Genomic DNA, 25,624 nt, shown 5'->3' with positions numbered 1-25,624 from the left:
CACCAATAGGCCAAGAGGTATACCTGAGTAAAGAACACCAAACTAAATATTCTAGCTGAGACAGGCACTAATATTGCTGAGTAATGTGGTCACTTTAAAAAAAATTGAGCATTTATTAACCCTTCCTATTCATGACACACCTAGAATGGGGGAGGGAAGGAAGGTGAGGGGAGAACAGGGAGAAGAAAAACGGCCAGAGAGACAAGAGGGAAGGAAACGTGTGTGTGTATCTCTCAAAATAACCTAGGAAGGTAAGTAACAGTATCCCCATGGAAAAACAAGTCTATAAGAAGTCAATTACTGAGAATGAATAAAACATCACAAACATTAGTTATTTACTGAGTTGGGCTTCAAATTACTACGCCATGTTACCAAATTTATAAAACATAATGCATATATCTGGATTCAGTTACCCTTAAGGGCCATTTTATAGCTAAAAATATCAAGAAATGGACATCACATACAGTATGACATCACATGCTAGCAGAGTCCAGATCATCAGACAGTAACTGGGAAAAATATGAAGTTTAACAATGAATTTTAGTACGAATCCAGGTACTTATCCTCAGATGGCTCAGACATCAAAGACCACGATACCACACTACGATACCACACTACGTCTCCCACCTCACTAGCTCCTGACAGAGGGGCCTTGTCTTAGTTCCTCAACAGTAACTTCTGTCTTGCCTCAGGACCTCTGCACTTATTGTTCTCTCTGCCAACACTGCCCCACCTCCATCCCTCTCCCTAACTCTTTGAGGGGCTGGCTCTTTTTAATCCTTAATTGTCATTCCTCCAGGGCCGCCTTCCCAGACCACCACTGTTAGTCTCCCCATGCTATACCAATTTTTCCTTCACTGCACTTAGTACAAATTATAATTTTATGTTTATTAGCATATTTCCTTGTTTAATCCCTCTCCCACTGAACCATATCCCAGTAAGGGTAGAGACTGTGTCTGTTTGGTTCACCACTGACCAACAGCACCTAACAGAATGCATGGATTTCAAGTTGATTTGCTAAATAAAGATGGGCTGCCCCGTGCCAGGCGGCTGTTTTACTTCCACCTTTAGTCACAGTGTGTGGACTTTAGTGAGAATCTTATTCATTACTGTTTGGTTACACAACATTCCCTCCACCACCAATTCCAACAATCACTCCTAGCAATCCAAGAAAATAGCCTGGGGCAGGGTTTCCACAGGAAACAAAGGTAATCCAGGTTAAATTACCCAGAGTTCTGCCAGTTACTGAGCAGGGATTCAAACTACCATAGTACAGGGCCGAGTACCCACCCTCCCCTTATCTGATGGTATGCAAGAGCACTTTTTTTTGCCTTAGGTTTTTCTAAGTGTAGTATTTATTACCCCAATAAGCCACACTTAAATTCCAGGTTTTTCTTTAACTCATAAAATTTGAAATTTATAAAAATGACCCCAAAGGTGCTTTAGCGATTACTTTCATAATTTGCCAATAGATAATTATGTTACTGCTGTAAACTTTCTTTAGTAAAATACTGAAACACAATCTGTAAATGAAGTCCTCAAACTCGGCTGCATAAGAAGCTTCTGAAGAGGTTTTAAAAAACAAATGAAAAAAAAAATCAAATATATGAAATTCAGATTTAGTAAGCCTTGGATGACACATTATATTCTTTATAAGTTCCGTAAGTGTTTTTGTGAGGAGGCTGGGGCCTTGGAGGATGGGGCCTGAGCATGGATATTTTATTTTTTAAAGCTCCTGGTGATTTAATTATGCAGCCAGTATTGAGAACCACTGCAAATCAAAACCTCTGAACTCCATTCCAACAAACAGAGCAAAGAAACATTGAGTGCTTTTATATGTTTTCTTTAACATTCATTACCTCATTTTATTCCCAGCCCAATATTCATTGGGCCCATTAACTGGATGAAGGTGTAAATAAATGTGCTGATCTGTGTTCTGATTTGTGAACCTATAAATATACAGAAATCCAATTTGTTTAAAAAAAAAAAAAAAAAAAAGGCAAAACTTTTGGGAATTCCCTGGCAGTCCAGTGGTTAGGACTCCAGGCTTCCAATGCAGGGGGCATGGGTTTGATCCCTGGTCGGGGAATTAAGAGCCCGCATGCCAAGCGGCACGGCCAAAAGTAAAAAAAAATCCAATCTGTAAAATCAGGGAGTTCACTTAGACAACCAAGTAAGTTAATCTGCTATTCTGCTGCAAGGTGGCAATAACAATAAAATCCCACCACTAGCATACTTTTATTGTGCACTAATTATGTACCAGTTACGATATTCAGGGCTTTGCATGGATTATCTTGTCTAACCCTCACAACACAAAGTAACATGCCTGTCTTGCCCATCATTTATGTGAGAGTCTTACTTGTCTGCAGATATATGGGTCAGCTGACAACAATGAAAAGATGGTGTGATTTAGAAGGAACATACTGAGGCTTAAGATTTTGGAGGTGAAACTGTTGTGAGGGCCACCAACTTGAGGTGATGCCTATTGAGTGCTGGGTACAAGAAAAGGAATAGAAGTGAAAGTCAACAGGAGCAGAGGAAGAAAAGAAAATATGAGACTAAGTTCCAAAAGACAGTGAAATCACCCAGGACAACAAAGGACTGGCTTTGACTACTAACTCCTGCTTCTGAATTGACCCATGAACACCTCATTCTCAAGTTAAATCTATTTCAACTTTTGTCTCCCTCCCTGGGTCCCACAGTGGTTCCCCAGTTCCAGACTTTCTACAGCAGTATTTACTCATGTTGGACTCCTAGACAGTCCAAATACATTCCATATCAAACCTCCAAATGAGCCAAAAAAATAGCAAAAATGATTTGTCAATTTTATTACTCTTAAACTGCATCCCTTATATTTTTTGAAGACTCTACATTTTTTATATTTCTGATAGATGTAGTAAAAAAAAAAAATTAAATTAAAAAAAAACAGAAGATACAGAAGAATGATAGCAGATTTAAAATATCTAAATAAGTAGCAGATAAAACACTCACTTTAAGATTGATGCTGAATGTGAAAAGACTCAGCATGCTACAAAACTGCCTGGAAGTAAAAAATCTCACTATAAACAAATGTCTTCTGTTTTCTACTACATTCTCAAGTAGGTCACCAACATTTCTCTTACCTTACTCCTCTCCTTTATGTTAATCTACCTTTTTTCAAATGCAGCTCCTGTACTAATCCTAAAACTCTTATTCTGCTCAGACGCTTCTAAGTGACTAATAACACTGAGAAAGAGAATCCTGCCAAGAAAACGCACTTGGCCCTAGTACTTCGGCCCACTGACTGTCAAGGCAGATTTGGGTTGCTACCAGAAAATGCTGGATTATCTCTACGTCCTTTCATACATCTCTAGCCATGTGAACACAAATGCTGAAGCAAGTTCTCCTGCAACTAGGTTAAGCAGATAAATAGATAAAATTTTAATGGAATGGAGCAATCAGAAGAAAAGTTACTAAGTTTTAGTTAACACAATAGTTATTTGAAGGAAACTGGCAAATAAAGCAATCAGCAATTGGTGTCTCAGTGAACTGAAGTCTCAGAAATTGTGCTTGAGAGAATTACTATCATAGGTTTCTCTATTTTGATTTTTTTAAAAAGCCCATCATTTGATAAAAATTACTTCTGGCAAATTCCAATCTGTCAATCTCTAGATTGATGCACAAAGGTCTTGCCAGTCAATCTGCAAATGGGCATAACAATGACCAACCTTGTTAGTCAACCTGAACAAATGCTAATTTCTACCACTTACTTAGAAACAGATTTTTAACTCTCTCTACAAGGAGGAGTGATTTATAAGTAAGACATCTAATAAGCTCGCAGGGGCACTTTTGACCTTTTGAATTATGATTTAAACTTATCTTCCACATTTCACATGCTAATCTATTATTTAAAATTGGTATAGATTATCTGCTGAACTTTATATACTTAAATGTTGAACTAAAAGATTTTCTTATTACTACTGTAGAGAATTACTGAAAAACAAGAATAAAGCTACACTAAAACACCCGTAAGGAACAAAAACCCAAATCAAGAAAATAGGAACTTATCTCCAAGCAGAGTTGAGCTACTCCTGATTTGGTGCTAGAAGACAATGCTCAAGGTCACCTGGGAATTAACAACTGCTTGGCTTATTATATGCTTCTAAGTCTGCACATGTATTCTTAAGGATAAATGTCTTACAGAGCTTGAATAATCACTTCACAGAGGAACTAAAATTAGAAAGACTTTACCGTGGTTTTTATCCTCTTTTATTTTATTGATAGCAGCATCAATAGTGGGGAGAGGTTCAAAAAGTACTTTTAAAGCTGTCTGGCCTATTTACATCACCAATGTACATATTAATATAAAATTTGAAATATATAAAATACAGTACCTGAAACTGAACTCTTGGACACTGAATCAGAGATAAATTAGTACCAATTTTCCTTACGATACTTCGAGATGAACCATATGGCTTCCCAGACCAAAGTACCTAGGTAGGAAAAACCAAAAGTTTAATTACAAGACTTACAGAACTGTTAATAGAAAGCACTGGACAATTAATTGCATGACATGCTGACACATTAATTATGGGATCACAAAGCTCTATATGTTACGGGAAATGAGCTAATATTTCTCAATTAAAAATTAAAGAATATATACAGCAGGTTGTTACTAATGCAATAAAGTTTAATGTAAGGCATTATATAAAAATGTAAAAGAACAACTAGTGGAAGTTCCCTGGTGGCTCAATCCCTGGTGGGGATCTGATCCCACAAGCCGTGCAGCATGGCCAAAAGGAAAAAAAAAGAAAAAAAGAACTACTAATAATTGTAAAATAAAATTATATTAGGAGTAAAAACTCTTATCTATTTTCATTAGGTTTTCATACTACTTTCATACAGAGGAAACTATTTTATCTCCTCTGCTATATTTTTAGAATTTTATCTATAAGTTTTTCAAAACTACAAGCTACTTATAATAGACTTTCAAAACAAATGCAAATCAGTACAAAGTTCAGAATCTGAATTTGTACGATGCAGGATGCTGCATTTTGTTTGCTATACAAGAAGGCCTGGTCAAGGGTGAGTGGGGGCCAAAATCCAGTTGTACTACATCTTCTTGTGAGGCCTTGTCTCAGGGGAAAGGTGTCTTTTCCTAATTTATACAAAAGTACTAAATAGGTTAGTGATAACCCTAATGAGCAGAATTTTTCAGATGAAATCATAATACACAGAGGACATTATGCTATGCTTAAAGCAAAAACAAACACAAACCTCCAAAGCAAAAAGCAAACAAAAAATGCACAGGCAGAATGTTAAATCATTACAAATTGTACCTTGATACTTCTCCCCAAGTATATGCTCTTTCCTTAAAGAGAAAAACTATCCATCTGTTTTGAGTGCTATACCTGAAAGCCTGGACAGAAGAGGTAAAGAGAGGTGGTACACTATTAAAAGCAATTTGGAAAAAAAAGATGAGAATGATATGACTATTTACTAATTCATTCAACTGAGATATTCAATTGCATCCTAAAACTATTAAATAAATAGTACCAAATCAGCTGGCATGTATTCTGAGCAATGGACACTGACCCCTTTTTAAAGTCACTCCATGCCCATTCTAATTTAAAGAATGGAATTACAGTATGACCAAGCAACGTTACTGTAAACAGTTGGACCAAGCAATGTTACTGTAACCAGCCATGGCTCCAACACAAAACCCTAACTAGACCTTTAGACCATTCTAAAAGCATGCACAACCTGTAAAACGAGCATAGAAGCAATCTGACTTCTTAGATTTTAGCAATCAAATCCAATTTAAGGTTAACAGTATGAATCAAAGTGAGGATCATGGGGTATATATATAATACCTCTGGCATCTACCTCTGCTCATATAATTCTCATCATCAATATGTTCAAAGTTTCGGATAAATAACAAGGACCTACTGTACAGCACAGGGAACTATATTCAATGTCTTGTAATAACCTATAATAGAAAAGAATCTGAAAAAGAACAGATATATACAAATGTATGTATAACTGAATCACTTTGCTGTACATCTGAAGCTCACACAACACTGTAAATTAACTATACTTCAATTTTTTTTAAAATGGATTTAAAAAAATGTTCAAAGTTTCATTGACTGTTTACCTGGGAGAGTTCCAGAAAGTACTATAACCTACACTGGCTACTATTACCAACAAAAACGATAACTCCCGCTTTAGAAATATGAATTAAAAGGATGGACAGATTGGAAAACTGGTCAGTGGAAAGATAAGAAGACATCAATACTGAAATAAGAATATTAAACAAAGAACATAAGAGGTAAAGTTACTGTGACGCTTAGAAGAGAATTACATGGAGTTCAGGAAAGCAAATCATTCAAACCAATGATCATACAGAGGATTTCACATGAATAGTGTTAATAACACATGAGGACTAAGAGGAGGAAAATCATCTGACTACAGGAGAAAGGGAAGAATCACAGTCTTACAAACTCAACCTAAGAGGCCAAGAAAAGCAAGAGGGAAGAGATATGGGGATATATGTATAGCTGATTCACTTTGCTATAAAGCAGAAACTAACACACCATTGTAAAGCAATTATACTCCAATAAAGACACACACAAAAAAAAAGAGGCCAAGAAAAAATAAGGGCAAGTAATTCTAAAACAGACAGTATTTAAGCAAACTCTACCTTATACATGTTAATAGGCACCGATCTTTTAAAAATATATCCATAGGGCAATAGTAACTACACCATTCAATCATTTCTCGTGTCTTCTATTTAGCTATAAGTCAAAACTCTCCTATGATGTAGAAGAATGCTATTTATGCATCACAATGTGACAATTACATGGTCTAATGTGAATCTTCCATCCCTCCAGTAAGCAAAGATCTTAACTGCAGATAAAGAGGACAAAAAAAGCTCACGAAGAAAAGTTCAAAAAGGACTTGCCAAGGTCAGAAACTAAGATTTCTGCCAGCTTTTAGCCTTCCTTGCTATGCATGCTTCAGGGCTAAGTTTCAACTATTATCTTCCCATCTGCTTTATATCAGAAGGAAAGAATACCAGGTGCCTTCAACAAGGGAAGGTGGCCAAAGCTTCAGCTTTTACTTATAAGGAATAAGTAGACTATTTAGGCTTTTGATGCAAAGTTAAGGAAAGTAAAAGAACAGATTGCCTTATGTGATTATTTTTTTCAAGTATACACAGTGGACTAACATAATGTTGTCCTGTTACTTGTGAACTGCACAGCATTTAGTACCAAAAATTATGAAGCAAGAGTCTATATAAGCTAATGACTGGGATATTTAGAAAGAAGAGGAGCCATAACCTTTACTGGATTGAAGAAAAAGTAAGGGGAAGGAGCAGCTAACTTCAAAGAAGTCTAAAACTAGGTCTTACCTTTATTTTTTCTATTCAGCCCTCATGGAGGGGGAGAAATTGTAAATGGCTGTGAAGAAATAATGAACAGATGGTATGGAAAGTCACCATCTGTGCATTGGGAGGCTGTACGGCCCAAGTGCATCTCCTGCCCTAACTGGTGGCTGAACTGTGTCTTGTCTGTATACTCGTTTGGAGAAGGAAAGGCTTCCTCTAAAGATGAACTGTCATTAATATCTTTTCAGATCTAAGAAAGAGGGCAGGGAGAAAACTGTCATTACTAGACAATTCGATTTCATTAAGAAGTAAGAATTGGGCTTCCCTGGTGACACAGTGGTTAAGAATCCTCCTGCCGGGCTTCCCTGGTGGCGCAGTGGTTGAGAATCTGCCTGCCAATGCAGGGGACACGGGTTCGAGCCCTGGTCTGGGAAGATCCCACATGCCGCGGAGCGGCTGGGCCCGTGAGCCACAATTACTGAGCCTGCGTGTCTGCAGCCTGTGCTCCGCAACAGGAGAGCCTGCGATAGTGAGAGGCCCGCGCACCGCGATGAAGAGTGGCCCCCACTTGCCACAACTAGAGAAAGCCCTTGCACAGAAACGAAGACCCAACACAGCCATAAATAAATTAATTAATTAATTAAAAAAAAAAAAAAAGAGTTCTCATCACAAAGGGAAAAAAAAAAAAAGAATCCTCCTGCCAACGCAGGAGACATGGGTTCGAGCCCTAGTCTGGGAAGATCCCACATGCCACGGAGCAACTAAGCCCGTGCGCCACAACTACTGAGCCTGCGCTCTAGAGCCCGTGAGCCACAACTACTGAGCCCGCGTGCCACAACTACTGAAGCCCGCACACCTAGAGCCCGTGCTCCGCAACAAGAGAAGCCACCGCAGTAAGAAGCCCGCGCACCGCAACGAAGAGTAGCCCCCGCTCGCCGCAACTAGAGAAAGCCCATGCGCAGCAATGAAGACCAAACGTAGCCAAAAATAAAATAAATAAATTAAAAAAAAAAAACTGAGTTAAGGTATTTAAATATAACACGACTTTAATAAATATCGTCTTCTTCCCCTTCTATTATACGAGGTAGCAAAGTACACTAAACAGAGGATTTTGGAATCAAAATTGGGTTCATATTACAGCTCTGCCACTTATTAGTAAGGTAACTTTGCATAAGTCAGTTAAACACTCTGAACCTCAGGTTTCTAATCTGTTTAAAAAAAAAAAAAAAAGTGTTGTTCTACTGAACACACAAAATACATGTAAAAGACTGGGCATACTAAGCCGATCAGTGATAGCTATTATGATGGTGCTGATGCGTACGGTAAAATACAAAGAGCTAATCATCGCCAGCTGGCCTAATGGCAAAAACAAAATGCAGATCTCAAAACCTGCATTTTTTTTTTAAAGCAGATAAAATATACAAAGAATGAAAACATTTTCTGCTCTTGAATACATTCCAATATAGTACCAAGTGCATTTATATATCAAAGCAGTGAGAAATATGTATTTATCATTGAAAGATGGAACTAAAAAGTTTGTTTTTTTTAATATTCGGATTACTCTTAAGCAGCAGGCTAAGAGATCCCAGAAACTAAGATAGAAAATAACTCCAAAGGGTCAAATTGCTTAATGTTAGGAGAAAATTTATTTTTATACAGATTTTCAGTTAACTGATTAAAGGTGATGATTATATGTTACATAAAAAAATGATCTTTCCATCTATTGGTAGAAAATGCCCTCAGTTGTGATTACAATATTGGGAGCAAGTTAATGCTCTCTTACCTGGTCCATTCTTCGATGAAAGGCACCCGTGTTACAGCTCAAAATGAACAAAGCTAAATAAGTAAACTAAGCTAAATAAAGTGTGTTATCTGTTCCTGAAACAAAATTGTGCACTTTGGCCTCGATCAGCACTGGTCACATTGCCTGACTTGGGGCAGGGGCAGGGGGATGACAGAGCAAAACAGTAGGAAATTAACCGTCATTGACTGTACCTACACTACATACAGGCCACTGTGATAGGTATTTTACATACAATGCCGTGTAATCCACAGGTTCATTGTGCAGTAGTAGTTCTTCCTACCTGTAATCTGTAGATGAAGAAAGTAACTGGCAGAGATAAATTTCATACCCAGGTTTGTTTGAATCCAAGACCTACAATCTTTCCACTCAACTACACTTCTTACTAAAATTGCAAATAAACAGCAATCATAAACTGTAAAGTTTCACTTTTGGGGAATCATTAGCAACAAAAGCTTCCTGACTTTCTGAAAAGAAATTCTTTTGCTGTCAGTACTGAAATGTTAATCTACCCTATGTAGCCAAATGATGGTAAGTAGCAATTAAAAAAGGTGGTATACTGCATTAAGTGAAGTTCAAAACATGAGAAGACGTAACTGAAAAAGATGAAAGTATTAACTTTGCAAACCATTTTCCTACTGTTTATCCGAAAGATAATACTCAAAATTAAGTAAATATAAAAAAGGGTAGGGACTTCTCTGGCAATCCAGTGGTTAAGACTTTGCCTTCCAATGCAAGGGGTGCGGGTTCAATCCCCAGTCGGGGAGATAAGATCCCACATGCCTCACGGCCAAAAAACCAAAACATAAAACAGAAGCAATATTGTAACAAATTCAATAAAGACTTTAAAAATGGTCCACATCTAAAAAAAATCTTTAGGGCTTCCCTGGTGGCGCAGTGGTTGAGAATCTGCCTGCTAATGCAGGGGACACGGGTTCGAGCCCTGGTCTGGGAAGATCCCACATGCCACAGAGCAACTAGGCCCGTGAGCCACAACTACTGAGCCTGCGCGTCTGGAGCCTGTGCTCCACAACAAGAGAGGCCACGATAGTGAGAGGCCCGCGCACCGCGATGAGGCGTGGCCCCCGCTTGCCACAACTAGAGAAAGCCCTGGCACAGAAATGAAGACCCAACACAGCCAAAAATAAATAAATGAATTAATTAATTAATTAATTTTAAAAAAATCTTTAAAAAAAAAGGCAGGGTGGGGGCGGGTAATGTTATTTGGTTCTTTGCTTTTTATCTCCAAAGAAAATAGATGGAACTTTGTGGGACTGGGGGAACAAAAAGTTCAACCTTCTCTTAGCAAGATTCAAAGAGACACAAAATAAAAACAAAAATGTAAAAGTAGTGCATTAAAAAGTATACTCATATTCAAATTATGTAACCTGCCTATATCTTTAATGAATACAACGTAATTCCATGTCACCAATGACACTGAATGTGAAAATGAGAAACAAGTATTCCACAAAACATGCTTGGCACAAGTATTGCTCTAATAACTTTACACTGGATCTGAAAAAAAAAATTATGTATTAGTAGAAAATACTTTAAAAAATGTCAAGAGCCTAACATCTTTGGCACAGAATAACCGTATTACACTAATTTTTTTTCTTTGTATCTATAGTTGTTATATTTTAGGAGACATGACTTACCTTTTAAACAGCTGTGTGATAAACCACATTATAAGAGCATTCAATATTAACAGTTCTACAACATTCAGAGTTGTCAAGCATTAGTCAAACATATTTTATTCAATGATTTCTATATACATTTAAGCCTTTTCCTCACTAATAACAAATGCATTGCTTTTAACAGTCACATGAATATTGGTTAAGTTTTCAATGTAACCAACCCATCCCTTACTTAGGATGCTGGGTAAAGATTCACTTCCCTGATTTAAATAGTAAGCAAATTAAATACTACATAAGTTGGCCATACACATAAGATTCATTTTTCTCAGAAAAAATTCTCAATGTCTGGATTTTAAAAATGAATATCAAGCACTCACCGATTGCATGCTTCCAACCTGCTGAAAAACCATCCTAATTAGGCGTTTAATCCAGCCAAGCATTTAGATGGCAAAGTCTCTCCAAATTTGCATTTCAAGTACTTCAGGCATACATAGCAGCACATGGTCCATAAAGCACACTGAAATTTTAAAATGTAAATACTGAAGTGAAATAATTATTATTTAGAATCTTTACTGTCTACAACACATCTCACAAAGTAAGTTTAGTCTACATCTTAAACGTTTGTGTGTATAAATTTACTTAAGGAAAAAAATTTTCAAGACCCGACACAGCCAAAAAAAATAAAACAAATTAAAAAAAAAAAGAAAAAAAATTTACTTGTGATCACCTTTAAATAAACTAATGGTACAATTTTTTTTATTTTTTTAAGTATTTCTTTTCTAGTCAGGGTTCTACCTTGGAAGCAACAAAAACCCACTGTGGCTGACATAAGTAGAAAATATATTTATGGAAAGACACCAGTAGACAACAATCTTAGAAGACACTTACAGGCTACACAGCCAGGAAAGACATCCAAAACCGCAGCAGAACTGGTCTTGGAAGACACCACTGCAACTGCTACTGCCACCCCTGACGAACAGAATCTACCAGTTGCCACTTTCCTGTCCCACTGGCTTCTGAGGTGCTGTCCATACTGGCGGCATTTGCTTGGCCGAATCTACCTGGCTATAGTTACAAGCCGATTCTGGCTCCCACCAAAATCATAAAGGAATTCCGGAAACGTAAAACAGGAATTCAGAGGCCAGAAGATCAAAAATAATGACAAACCACACTCACTGGCACTAAAACCCCTGCCACTCACCCTGCTCACCTCCCCGTCAATATACTGTATATCTGATAGAATTATGAACTCATATGGCATAAACCAGTTTACCTGAAGTGTTGGTCTCCAACATGACAAGTTTACACCAGACTATAAATCAATGTGCTGCTTCCTTGTCAAGGAAGACTTTAAAAAAAAAAAAAAAAAAAGCAGTACTTAGTCAGCGGTCCCCAACCTTTCTGGCACCAGGGACCGGTTTCGTGGAAGACAGTTTTTCCACGGACGGGGCGGGGGATGGTCCAGGCGGTAACGCGAGCGATGGAGAGCGGCAGATGAGGCTCCGCTCGCTCGCCTCCTGCCGTGCGGCCCGGTTCCTAACACGCCGTGGACCAGTACCAGTCTGCGGCTCAGGGGTTGCGGACCCCTGTACTTAGTGATATACTTGATTTACATTCTGATATAGGCTTATCCCTTTGTGGACCAGAAATAACGTTTGTGGTCTACACTTTGAGGAGAACTTGATGAAGAATTACAAAGAATGGGGGGGGGTGGCGGATAAAGTTGCCACAAATATGCCAGACACTGGGTGAAACATGAACTAGAAAGAGCCCAGCCCTAAGGACAGATCAAAGTATGCAATGAAAGAGTTTTAAGCGCTGACAGGAACATATAATTTATTGATAATTAAGAAATGGCCGGGACTAGAACTTTGGTGAGACATATATTTTAATATTACCAACATCTATAATTGCCTGTAAGAATGAATATTCTGACAGGTAACGGGAATAAAAAGTGCAAAGGGCCAAAAATAAGATGGAGATGACTGACAAAAAACTGGTCAGAGAAAAAGGATGGTTTTATGTAATTGGAAAACCTATCACTTTTTTAAAAATTGAGATATAACTTACACAGGCAAGTGCACAAATTTTAAGTATGTCCAGCTTGATGAATTTTTATATATGTATAAACCTGTGGAACCTCCATCCAGATCAAGGTGTGAAACATTTGAAGAACCCCAAGAGCTCCCTTGGGCCTCTACTCAGTCGATATCCATGCCTCACCTATCTAACTACTACTCTAACTTTTACAGCCTATCACTTTTGCAGGCTGTATGTACTCTTCTGTGTCTGACTTCTGTCACTCAACATTGTCTGTGACATTTATGCATATAATTTGCGAATCACAGTTCTTTTTCACTGATGTGCAGTATTTTGTTGTGGTACTATACCACAATTTACTTGCCCAGTTTACTGGGGGCTTTTTTGTTTTTTTGTTTTACTTTATTGGAGTACAGTTGATGTACAATGTTGTGTTACCCAACTTACTGTTCATGAACATTTGGATTGTTTCCATTTTTTAGCTACCATAAATAAAGTTGCTGAAACAATTCATACACATAACATAGCAAGGTACACATAAGAACTAATTTCTCTGACTTCCCTGGTGGTGCACCGGTTAAGAATCCACCTGCCAATGCAGGGGACACAGGTTCGAGCCCTGGTCCAGGAAGATCCCACAGGTGGAGCAACTAAGCCCGTGCGCCACAACTACTGAGCCCACGAGCCACAACTACGGAAGTAAGCGCTCCTAGAGCCTGTGCTCCGCAACAATAGAAGCCACAGCAATGAGAAGCCCGCACACCGCAACGAAGAGTAGCCCCCGCTCACCACAACTAGAGAAAGTCCACGCACAGCAACGAAGACCCAGCACAGCCAAAAATTAATTAATTAATTAAAAAAAGAAGAAGAACTAATTTCTCTTGGGACCTCCTCGGCGGTCCAGTGGTTAAGACTCCACGCTTCCACTGTAGGGGGCATAGGTTCCATCCCTGGTCGGGGAACTAAGGTCCCACATGCTGCGCGGCACAGCCAAAAATGAAAAAAGAACTAATTTCTTGAGTCTATACCCAGAAGTAAAACTGCTAGATAAGATTATATAGATATATAGATATACCTAGATATATCTATATTATATAGATTATATAGATCTATATATAGATTATCTATCTATAGATAGATAATCTGCAGCAGAACTGCAGATATATGTATATATCAAGGAATTCAGGAAACATAAACTATATATAAAGATTATATATGTTTATATATAAACATATATAATCTATATATAGTTTATGTTTATATATAAATAATATATATAATATATAATATAATATATATTATATATAACATATATAATATTTAATATATAATTATATTATATATTATATATTATATATGGAAAGACACCCAGTAGACAACATGTATTATATATTATAATATATATTTATATATTATTTATATGATGTATTATATATTAGATATATTACATGTTATATATACTAATTAATATATATTATAATAGATAATATATATTATATATTATACATATATATACAATATATTATACATATATTATATATTACATATTACACACATATTACATATTTATTACATATATTACATATATACATATATACTATATGTATATATACATATATATTGTATATATTACACATATATACAATATATATAGTATATATATATACATAGTGTGTTATATACAATATATAACATATTATATATGGAAAGGCACCCAGTAGACTATATATTATATATCTAATATATTATATACCTAATATATAATATCTAATATATATTATATAATATATTTTATATAATACTTTTATATAAATTTTTTAATGTTTATGTTTATATATAAACATTATATATATAGATTATATATCTATATATATTATATCTATTAGATATATAAATCTTCTAAAAATCTGCAGAAACTAATATTTTTCTGAAGTGGTTGCACCAATTACACTCCCATAAGCAGGTATATACAAGAGCTCTAGTTGGTCTATAATCCTTGGTATTGTCAACAGTCAATACTTGGTATTGTCAGTCTTTTTAATTTTAGCAATTTTAGTAGCTTCTCCACAGGTTTTGGGGATATTTTGATACCTTCAATTAAGAAGTGTCTTTCGCTCGTTTTTTGTTTTTGTTTTTTTTTTTTTAAGATTTCTTTTGATGTGGACCAGTTTTAAAGTCTTGAATGAATTTGTTACAATACCGCTTCTGTTTTGTTTTGGTTTTTTGGCCTTGAGGCATGTGGGATCTTAGCTACCCGAGCAGGGATGGAAACCGCATCCCCTGCATTGCAGGGATGGAAACCGCATCCCCTGCATTGGAAGGCGAAGTCTTAACCAGTGGACCACCAGGGAAGTCCCTTTCGCTCGTTTTTTAAGTGAATAGTTTTTTTTAAACTATTTTTAAAAATTATTCTTGCCAGGAAGGAGTCTGCGCTAGAGATAAAGATTAGGAAGCACTGGCTTAGAAAAAGGAGATGCAACCTAAGACGAATGGGCTAACTCGTACAGAGTAAGAAATGAAGCCAGAATAGAAGCCTCAAGAAATACTTGTGCATCAAGCAGAGAAAACAAGAGTCGCTGGGAAAAAAAATGATCAAAGACGTAATAGAAAAAAGAGAGGTATTGTCACCAAAAAAAAAAAAAACAAAACAAAAACGGGAATTTCAATAAGGGTAATGGTTCTTGTTACTGATAAACAGAAAACACAGAGGAGAGGTCACATAGTCGGTGGCCTGCTAAGTTACCCTTTCCTCCAAACTTCTCCACTGTGCTCTCTGGAACCCTGTTTGAAGGTAAGCATCCCCTCCCTCGCTGAACTGAAATTTGGCTGTCCCTTTAAAATGCTGCTTCAAAGCCTTCTCAAAGGGTCCTGTGCTTGCTTATTCTCTCCCACTTTGTATCAAGGCTGTTTCCAGTCAATTACTGCTCTAAGCTCTTTGAAAAACCCTCCCTCAAAGGCAAAACTAAAGTGACAACAAAACAGAGCAGTGGTCACCAGGGTTATTAACTACAGCAAAGCATAAGGGAGGTTTTGGAAAAATGGAAGTAGTCTACATCTTGATTGTGGTGGTGGTTACATGACTGTGCCCAAAGAAATGCCTGCCAAAAGGAGTGAATTTTGCTGTATGTAAATTATACCTTCATTTAAAAAAAAAAAAAAAAAGCTCTCCTTAGGAAGCACTGCTTTACCACCCTCTGTCCCTCATTAGGGTTGACTTAAGGACACTTGAATCATTCCCTATCGCTCAGCTATGACTTCAACCGAGTCTTCTTCTCTACTCCAAGTCCTTTCCTAAAAGGAATTCTGCACTTCGGCCTCATGAGCACTAGTACACCAATAAACATATATTCTTGCTGGTGCTAGGTGATCATAATATTCACAGAGATGATGCATCCAACAGAGCACTGTTTGAGTCTATTTACATAAAGATCTAAAACAGGTAAAAGTGAAAGCGATCTCATCATAGATTATGAATTCTTTTTAAAATTTAAACTTAGTTTTTTTTGTTTTGTTTGGTTTTGAATTGTTGGAGACAGAGGTGGTCACTGGTAGGAGGCCTGAGAGGGATTTCTGAGGATGCTGCAGTGTTCTATTTCTTGACATAGACAGGTACTTGCACGTGTTTACTCTGTGAAAGCTTACCAAGATACTCTTCTTAATGTAAGTTATGCTTCAAATAAAAGTTTTAAAAACACACAGAGCCTTTGACCAAGTTATGCAACTTTGAGGAATTTCTTTTGCAGAAATGAAAGCATTATACATAAAGAATATATATAAAGATATTTTCTGCAGTGCTTTTTCTACTCACAAAACTAGGATCAACTTTAAATGTTCACCAATAAAACACCTGTTAAATAAATTACTGTATATGCATATTACAAACTTTATGCATCTATTAAAAGTGACTTACAGTCTATGTAATGACTTGATGGTATATATATGATACAGGAAGAGTAATATACTAAGTATGATTTCATTTCTGTAAAACAAAAAAAAAATCTTCGACCTTTTCATTTATGAAAAGATATACATCAAACTCTTAAAACTGGCCAGAGTGGGTAGAAGTAAATTTTTCTTTGTATGGTTTGTACTGTTTAGACAATGCTACAAAAATACATGTTTTAATTTTCATTTAAAAACAAAATCTAGGGGCTTCCCTGGTGGCGCAGTGGTTGAGAATCTGCCTGCCAATGCAGGAGACATGGGTTTGAGCCCCGGTCTGGGAGGATCCCACATGCCGCGGGGCAACTGGGCCCGTGAGCCACAACTGCTGAGCCTGCGCATCTGGAGCCTGTGCTCCGCAACAAGAGAGGCCGCCATAGTGAGAGGCCCGCGCACCGCGATGAAGAGTGGCCCCCGCTTGCCGCGGCTGGAGAGGGCCCTCGCACAGGAATGAAGACCCAACACAGCCATAAATTAATTAATTAAAAAAAAAAAAAAAAAAAAATCTAGGGACTTCCCTGGTGGTCAACTGGGTAAGACTCCACACTCCCAATGCTGGGGGCCCGGGTTCGATCCCGGGTCCGATCTCGGGTAGGGGAACTAGATCCCGCATGCATGCTGCAACTGACAGTCCGCATGCCGCCACAACTAAGAAGCCCACATGCCGCAACTAAGACCTGGCGCAGCCAAAAAAAAAAAAAAAAAAATCAAAGTTACAAAAACCAAATATCTCACCTTGCAGCTTTCACTCAGACACTCCTTGGACCATACTGAGACCTTCAGTCTCCTCCCCTGCACTTTCCGACGACCTAATCAATCCCTTCCCACTTTCACTTTCTTCTACCTCATGAAGCCCCAAATCACTTGAACCACTGCTTTGTTAGTATTTTCAACTCCTTTTTCTGCTGTTTTGTTTATTCTACAAGCCAGAACTTGATGAGTCCACAAGCCTACACTTCCTACAATTGGGCTGTAGAAAAATGACTATATCTCACATTTTGATGTTGCTACAAATGTACTACCTCTGGTCTCAACTGGGCCTTCACTGCTGCCTAGCATTCAGGAAAATCTTATTTTCTGCTCTTCCCACTCTTCCATTCTCCAGAGCAGCTATTTCAAGCATTCTCCATGCTACCCAAATCTCTCTAACCCTTGCTCCATCATTTCTCGGCAGATGACCCAGCTTACTACTTTAAGTAATAGAGAAGTCTTCTGACAGAAAATCCCTCAACATCCTGCCACGCCACATGCCATACACACAGCATCTCTGCAAACACACCTATTCTGTCTCTCTAAGTCTGTCCCCCATTCTCTCCTGTCCCTCCTTCCAACTAAGTGCTCAGGATTATACCCCCCCACCCCCAACCCACAGGTCTCATTACATCAGCTCCACCCTGTATTACATGGATTCTCTTTCCTCTCCCCTGTTAAATTCAATCACATGCTATCTTATGGTTTCTCCCATCTTCTTTTAAACCAAAGAAATCTGAAACTGAGCTCCTTAACTTTCCTCCTAAATCTGTTGCATATATGTTCCCTGCCTCAGAAAATGGCACATCTAGTCAGTTATTCCTTCTTTCTCTTTCATTTTCTACAATCAAGTTCTATTTTCCCTCCTAAATACATCAGATTCCATTTCCATTGCCCTTACTGCTCTTCGAAGTCTATACTATTGTAAAAATCTATTACCTAGACTATTTACACCACCCTCTCCCCTGATTTTGCTATCCCTTTCTATCCATTCTCAATACCAAAGTAGGTCCTTTATGATTTGGTCATAAAGAGGGTTTTCCTGAGCAACCAGGATTAGGGCCCTCCTGTATGTATTCTCTTACATAGTGTACTAAAACAATGTACCTAAACTGCTTACCTCCTCCACTGCACTTCAATCACCGTAAGTGCAAAGACTATCTTATTCATCACAGTGACCCCAGCATGTAGCACAACATATAGGATATAACAGTTGCTCAGTTAATATGTGAATATTAAATGAAAGGCATCTAAGCCCCAAGCCAGTGCCTTTTCTATACTGTCTCAATTTCAAACAGATATCTTAAGAGGACTTTTACTTCTATTTATAGGTGAACTAGGTAATTTCAGACAAACCCTCCTCTCACTGAGGACAAGTAAACTAGGGGACAAAATTTTTAAAATCAACTATTTGAAAGCATCAGAGAACTATTAAGGCAGAGAAGTATAACCAGGCCAAGAGCTGGTTCTTTGAAAAGACTAATAAAAAGAATTGACCTCTAATGAGATTTACTGCGGAGAGAGAGAAAAGGCACTTTGCCAGTATCAGGAATGAAAAAGGGGACATCACTATAGATCTTAAAGGCATGAAGAAAATCACAAAAGGCAAAACAAACCTGTAGTGTAAGAAGTTACAATGGTGGTTACCTTTGGATGGGGTGGGTTAAGAGTTGGAAGGGAGTACAAAGGAGCTCTCTGGAGGGCAGACAACTTTCTATTTCTTAAAGTGGGTGGTCTCTGCATGGATATTTGCTTTGTGATCATTTACTGAGCTGTATATTTATGTCTGTGCATCTTTCTGCGTTACACTTTGTGTGTTATATCTCACAAGAAAAAAGGTTTAAAAAAGATAGCTAAGAATCAGGCTGCACTTTGTTTTCTAGGTTCTTTATGTATGTATATGTGTGTGTGTTTGTAAAATTTAACTTCTAGGATTATATGATGACGGTATAGGCTTATAGTCGAGTCTACTCTAGCGTAGACCAGACATATAGAAATATCGTGGTGGGGTAGCTGGCAAGGCAGGAGAAGAGAAAACCAAGAGTAAAGGAGAAACAGGTAAACTGTGAAAACAGACTTTCTTTTCCCGCCACAAATATTATGAAACTATGTGTGTGCAAGTAGACCAATTAAAGTGTATAGCAGTCAAATCAAAGATAATACAACATAATATTGTTTCAACTAATGCAGTGTATGTTTTTGAGATACTTATAATAAAAAAAGTTATTAGCAATAGTTTCACAATAAACCTATTAGCAGTGATACCAAAGTTGTCATTAAACTTAAAATTCCAAAAACTTTAAAAGCTACAACAGTACGTGAGGCTTATTTTTATAAGGTCTTTTGGAACTATTCAAGGAAATGGTCATTTAATTATCTTAACAATATAACAGAAGAGTGTGACCATTTCATTCTGGGGTCGGAGGAGTCTAAAAAGATTAATAGAACATTCTTAGTTATTTGGTTGGCTAAATTATTGGAATAAGGTTTCCTGTTCTCAGAAAACTAAGAGATCAGGTAAACCATATTAGTGCATCCCAAACGACAGTCTACATTCTGGCTGCAAACAATGATGCAAAAGAAAAATAAGGACCATGAAGTAAAAAACAAAAACAAAAACGTATTCAATTTAAAGTTACTGTCCTTTATTTTGAGAATATGTCCTTCTCACGTTTTTGGTATGAAAATGTTTTTTCTTTTAGGATGTGGGGACAGTAGATGAATGTTACTTTTGATTTTTTTATTGTAATGCTTACTTATAATAAAAAGTTGTCAAAGCCCTACCCTACTTTCTGGAAATTAAACTTGAAATTCAAGTCTAGTGACCACTGCTATACTTCAAGTCAGTCTGGGCTGAGACTTTAAGTCAGAACACTTACCACACTATAAAACAATGACATAGTACTCAACCTATGGGTACAATTTACTGGCAATATTCTGAATTAATATTCCATACTATTCATGCAAATTAAGTACACTGCTACATTCCCAGTACCTAGCACAGAGTCTGACATATAATAAGTTTTAACTTTTTTCAGTCCACAAATGAATAAATCTCATGACCTGTACTACCTCTCTCAAAAACAACAAAAAAAAACTCTGTTTAGATAAGAAACCTAAGAACATAATCTAATTAAAACGATGAAAATTCTTTCAAGTTAATGGGCTATAGATATGAAACTAAACTTCTAAAGGACATTTTCTGTAACATTTTTAGAAGTTAACTTTCTCTCCGTATGCTATAAAAGAGGTTAGAGGTAGCTTTATATTTCCATTTGAACTAAAGATGTGCCATTTTCATGTGAGGATCTCTGACATTTAACCCTCCTGTGAATGAGATAGGAATTTCCTTAAAGTGTTATTTTAAGTATTCCCATGCAAATGAATTAAGTATTCTGGCATCAATTTTAAAACAATCTTTCGAAAAGACTGCTCAAATATCTTAAGTGGTCCTGGACATCAGTAGAAAAAAACACTCACACTACTTGGAAGTCAATAATATTTTTCACTAACTAAAAGTGCTTCCGTGGGCCAAGCAAATTGATGAAAATTCACTATAAACGTGATTTTTATAAGTTGTGTAATAATTACTGTCCCCTACATATTATGTGTATAAAAAATTCCCTCATGGAAAAATTCAGTAAATTATACCTTCATAAGTAAAGGTGTTTACTTTTTTTCAAGTTTTAACAATACTTTTTTTTTTTAATTGAAGTACAGTTAATTTACAATGTTGTGTTAGTTTCAAGAAAGATGTTTAGTTTTTAAAAGCTAGTAAGGGTAGTTACTGAAGTATTAGTTGTAAAAGAGAAACTCTAGAGGCAAACTAAATGTCCATCAATAAGGAAATAGTTAAATTCAACATACCCATGCTAAGTTTATGGCCATTAAAACAAAAAGCTATACATGAAAGGATTTCATGATAAAAATCTAAATGACTAACACATATGTGATTCTGTTTTTAAAAAATAAAACAAAGCATAGAAATAGTGGTGAAATAGATATTTTATGTACACATGTACACAGAAGAAAAGATTTGAAAAGATACCAAATCTTAACATTGCTTGTGTCTGAGGCTTGGTGATGGAATTCTCTACCTTTTCTTCTTTATATTTATGCACTTCTGTATCATTACATGGTGAGATTACAGTATCACTTTTTGTTTATCTAATTTGTGTAAGTTGTATCAACAGTAAATAAACATAAAAGAACAGATGAACAGCTGAGTAGTTAACATTTCAAAAAGCAGCTATATAGTAATAACACTCATCACCATGACTGCCCAAGAAAACAAAGGGGTAGAAACTGAAGTTTATCAGCACTTCAGAACCTGCTGCACCACTGTACCACGCTGTCTCTTCCCCTCTCTTTTTTTTTTTTTTTTTTTAATTTATCTGCACCACGCGGCATGTGGGATCTTAGTTCCCCGATCAGGGATGGAAACCCTGTACCCTGCATTGGGAGTGCAGAGTCTAAACCACTGGACCGCCAGCGAAGTCCCTCTTCCTCTGCTTCAGAGTATTTCTTTTTTCTCCACTCCTTTCCTTATATCCATACATTCACCAGTTACCAACTTCTATTTCCACCAGGTTAATTCACTAATTGCTTCACATCTCAGGTGAAGCCATTTTTGACAGAGCCAGCTCACTATCTTCTTATGAGACTGTGATCATGTCACTTCTTTGCTCAAATTCAAACTCCTTAAACTTGGCACTCAAGTTCCTCCATGCGTGAGTCTAACCTTACTTCTAGACTTCTGAACTACTCCCCTACAGTAGGAATCCTAAACTCCAGTTTAACAGGTCTTCTCTGCTGCCCTCCAAACAAGCCCAGCTGTCTCTTTCTAGTCCTTACTCCTCTAAAACTACTTGAAGATGAAGATGCTCTCTAAGAAGTAATATAAGATAGAAAAGATGAGGGATACAGATTAAAGTATCCAGTATACATTGCCAGTATATGCTAAGTGCCGAAAGAGGTAGAGATTATTCATCGATACATAATTTTTTCCCTTTTCCCTTCCTCTTTAACTGGACATAGTCTATAAATGTTTTAAATTCTATTTACTGAACTACACTTATATACTTTGCTCATAACTTTAAATTCAATTGTATTAACCTTTTATTGTTTCAAAGAAACAAAAATACCTATCTTACTACTGTACGCATAAATACCCAAGGTTTTTTTTTTTTTCCTCCCCCCATTATGGATTTGTAGCTCAACAGAATTTCCCACAGCAGTTAATTTACTCCACAATTCTTAGGACATTCAATTATGGTTAAAAGAGCAAGAACTTTGCAGTGACCAGGGTCAGCATCCTAAATTACAGCCCCCTGCCACTTACATCAGTGTGATCGCAGGCAAATTGCTTAACCTCTCTAAGCCTCTTTTCCCCTCACCTGTAAAATGGGATAATACCTACTTCACACAGCTGTTGTAAAAGTTAAATGAATAGGTGGAAACAATTTCACAGTGCTTCATACATATCAAAAACTCGGTAAATATAAATTATCAATACAAAAAAGATTTTAACAAATAATCAATACATAATGCTACTCAAAAGCAGTAAAGCTACAGACAAAACTAGATTATTTGGCACCTTTGTTTTCACTGATTCTGAAAAGCTGAGCAGCAGGTAATGAAACCGCACCGTCAGAGAACTGCCCACATGCTTGCAGCGCAAACTAAATTAACGCTGTCTACGCCTTCAAGTGTGCCTCATTTTACTCAACCTCTCTAGAAAGCAAATGACTGGAAAAGAAGTATGATTACTGATCATGAGAAATACGTAAAAGAGGTGAAAAGATATGTCTGGGATACACTTCAAAATAACCCGGGGAGAGGGAGCAAGCCTGGCCATTTAATGATACTTGTTGAATTGGTGATATTGAGTGATGGGTACACCGAGTTCTTTACACTATTCTCTCGACCTCTGTAGAATTTGCAGATTTCCATAATAAAATGTGTTTTTAAATGTCCAAAGGTCGATATTTTTTCCCCCCTTGGGGCTTAATGCAAATCCTGGTCCTGGTCCGTAAGACACTGGGAAAGTCCTGCGCGGCGGAAAGTGAAACAGTAACGCCGGCCAGCGGAGGCTGGTTAACCCTCCCCGGCCGCCCAGGAGGCGTGCTCCTCCCTCCGAATCCCCGAGGCCTGGCCGGGAGATGCGCCCGCCAAGTCCGGCCGCCGGTCCCGGGAAAGAGCAACACCCACGGGAACCGCAGCCAAGGGCCTCCCAGACGGCCGGCGGGCCAACTGCGGGCTCCGGACGACCGACCGAAGCCCGGGGGCGGGGGGAGGGGGGCGGTGAATGCCAGCCTTCGGGGCAAGTCGGCCAAATTCCCTCTGCTCCGCCAAAGCTCCAGCCCCACCCGGGTCCTCAGCCACCCCGGCTGCCCCAGAGCCTCTCCGCCTCCCTCCAGCCGCGGCGCAGACACCCAACCGGCCCGCGGAGCCCACCGGCCTCCCCGCAAGCCCGAGCCCGGCTCCCTCAGCGCCTACCTTGTCACCAGGGTTTCCCACCGCCGTCTGGCCCGGGGACGCCTCCTCAACCCCACGCCAACCGCTTTCCAGAGTCGCTAGCCCCACTTTACTTCGACCGCGCGGCAGCCAGGAACCCCTTGCAGCAACTCCGGCTTCCAGCTTGGCTGACTCGCGGCGTTGCTGCCAATCACCCGATCTCCGCCCCAAGCCCGGGCCAGGCTGACCAATCAGCGGTTTCCTCCGGCCCTGAGGCGGGCACTGAGAGCGGGAGCGGAAAGCCAGATGACCGCCGGAAGCGCCTGGCGCGGCCTTTCGCAGTGTGCGCACGCGCGGGGCTTGGCGGGGGCGTGCGCTTGCTGGTTGACCTCGCTTTCCGTCTTCACTTCCCTGCCCTGGGAAGTGCCTTGTAAACCTCAAGCTCTAGGCGTGTAGGGAGAACCACATGATGAATGTAGCCGCAAGTGTGCATTACCATGAAAGAAGCTGTGAATCTTAAGCCCTTGTTAAGCTAACCAGTGTGGAGCTCTTTCATCCCACGCTGTAGGGACTTGTGCTCACCCGGCTTATCTTCTGCTGCCTTTTACAGACTTCGTATCCCCGGTGTGTTTGTCTTTAGGGAGAGTGAGGGTGTGGGGTTGTACAAAGTGCCTGATGGATGAGGATTTTACTTTACTGAGTCTTCAGTTCCAGCATCTGTTTAGTCTGATCCATCGCGACACATGGTTTTTAATAGCTGAATATCCTAGGACACTCTGGATTGCAAATCATTCTGTCATGAAAATATCATCATTACATTTATAGCTAACAATATCGTAAGCATGGTAACGTGTGTAGTACTGATAAAAGATTCACAGGCAGAATGAGAAACCTATTTATGTATGGCCTTTCAAGGGGCTGTTGCTGATTGGCTTGATTAGCTGCATCTCTTACCCTCCCATTGTAATTGATCCCAGAGGTCAGTCTGCAGACAGCGGAGCGCCGATGTTCTTATCCTGGGACCCGCAGTCTCTCCCTGGCGAGGGCTTCCCTCCTTCAGCAAGAGCATTAATTCATTTACTCAACAAGGGCTTGTTGGGGCCCACTACGACAGTACAAAGATTTTAAAAAGCTTTGAACCACGCCCTCAGTGAGCCTACAGGCTAACAACAAACAACTTATATAACCAAATGTTATAATGGAGGGGCCTGGGAGACCTGCCTAAGCCTGCCCCGGGTTCTCAGCACGTCCGGAGGGAGTTAATGCTTGGGCTGGGATGAAAGAGCAGCATCTCCTGAGCTAAAGGGGCGGGGCAAAGCCTGGCGGCATTTCTGACGAAGTTCACCTGTTTCTCCTGAGATCTTTCCAGGGTGGAGCTATGCTAAGCTAATGAAGCTTCTGCCCGGGCCCCATGACCTGCAACAGGTCTTTCCAAGACCCAAGGTGGGCCCCTAGCACCGATTTCACCTTATCACATGTAGCTTTCGACTCTTTTTCAAAGGAAGATGTCTTAAAGCTCTCCTCAACGGGGATTGGTTAGGCTTTTTTCCGTTCCAATTTCCTTTCCTTCACATTTCCCTTCATCCTAGGTACCCTGGAGTGGCCGTGGGCATTTGGGGAACCTGGGTGAGGGAA

At 38.7% G+C, this 25,624-nt stretch overlaps 1 protein-coding gene across 2 annotated transcripts in view; it reads right to left on the bottom strand.

Moving 5' to 3' along the window:
- Positions 1–24,201, bottom strand: part of MTFR1 (mitochondrial fission regulator 1) — a 68,768-nt gene extending 44,567 nt beyond the window's left edge. Inside the window, exons 1-3 of one of the 2 annotated variants that reach the window (XM_068525391.1) lie at positions 24,032–24,201; positions 11,179–11,318; positions 4,374–4,472 (exon numbers count right to left, since the gene is read on the bottom strand). In XM_068525391.1, the coding sequence (XP_068381492.1) occupies positions 4,374–4,472; positions 11,179–11,241 (162 nt within the window). In that variant the 5' untranslated portion in view covers positions 11,242–11,318; positions 24,032–24,201. The remainder of the gene's footprint in view (positions 1–4,373; positions 4,473–11,178; positions 11,319–24,031) is intronic. The other variant, XM_068525392.1, reaches the window with a different exon arrangement.
- Between the last annotated feature and the right edge of the window lie 1,423 nt (positions 24,202–25,624).

Source organism: Eschrichtius robustus, chromosome 17, assembly GCF_028021215.1.
Source record: "Eschrichtius robustus isolate mEscRob2 chromosome 17, mEscRob2.pri, whole genome shotgun sequence".
In the NCBI taxonomy this organism is placed as follows: Eukaryota; Metazoa; Chordata; class Mammalia; order Artiodactyla; family Eschrichtiidae; genus Eschrichtius; species Eschrichtius robustus.
Note: the sequence above shows the minus strand (reverse complement) of the source record. Positions and strands in the feature narration are given on the sequence as shown.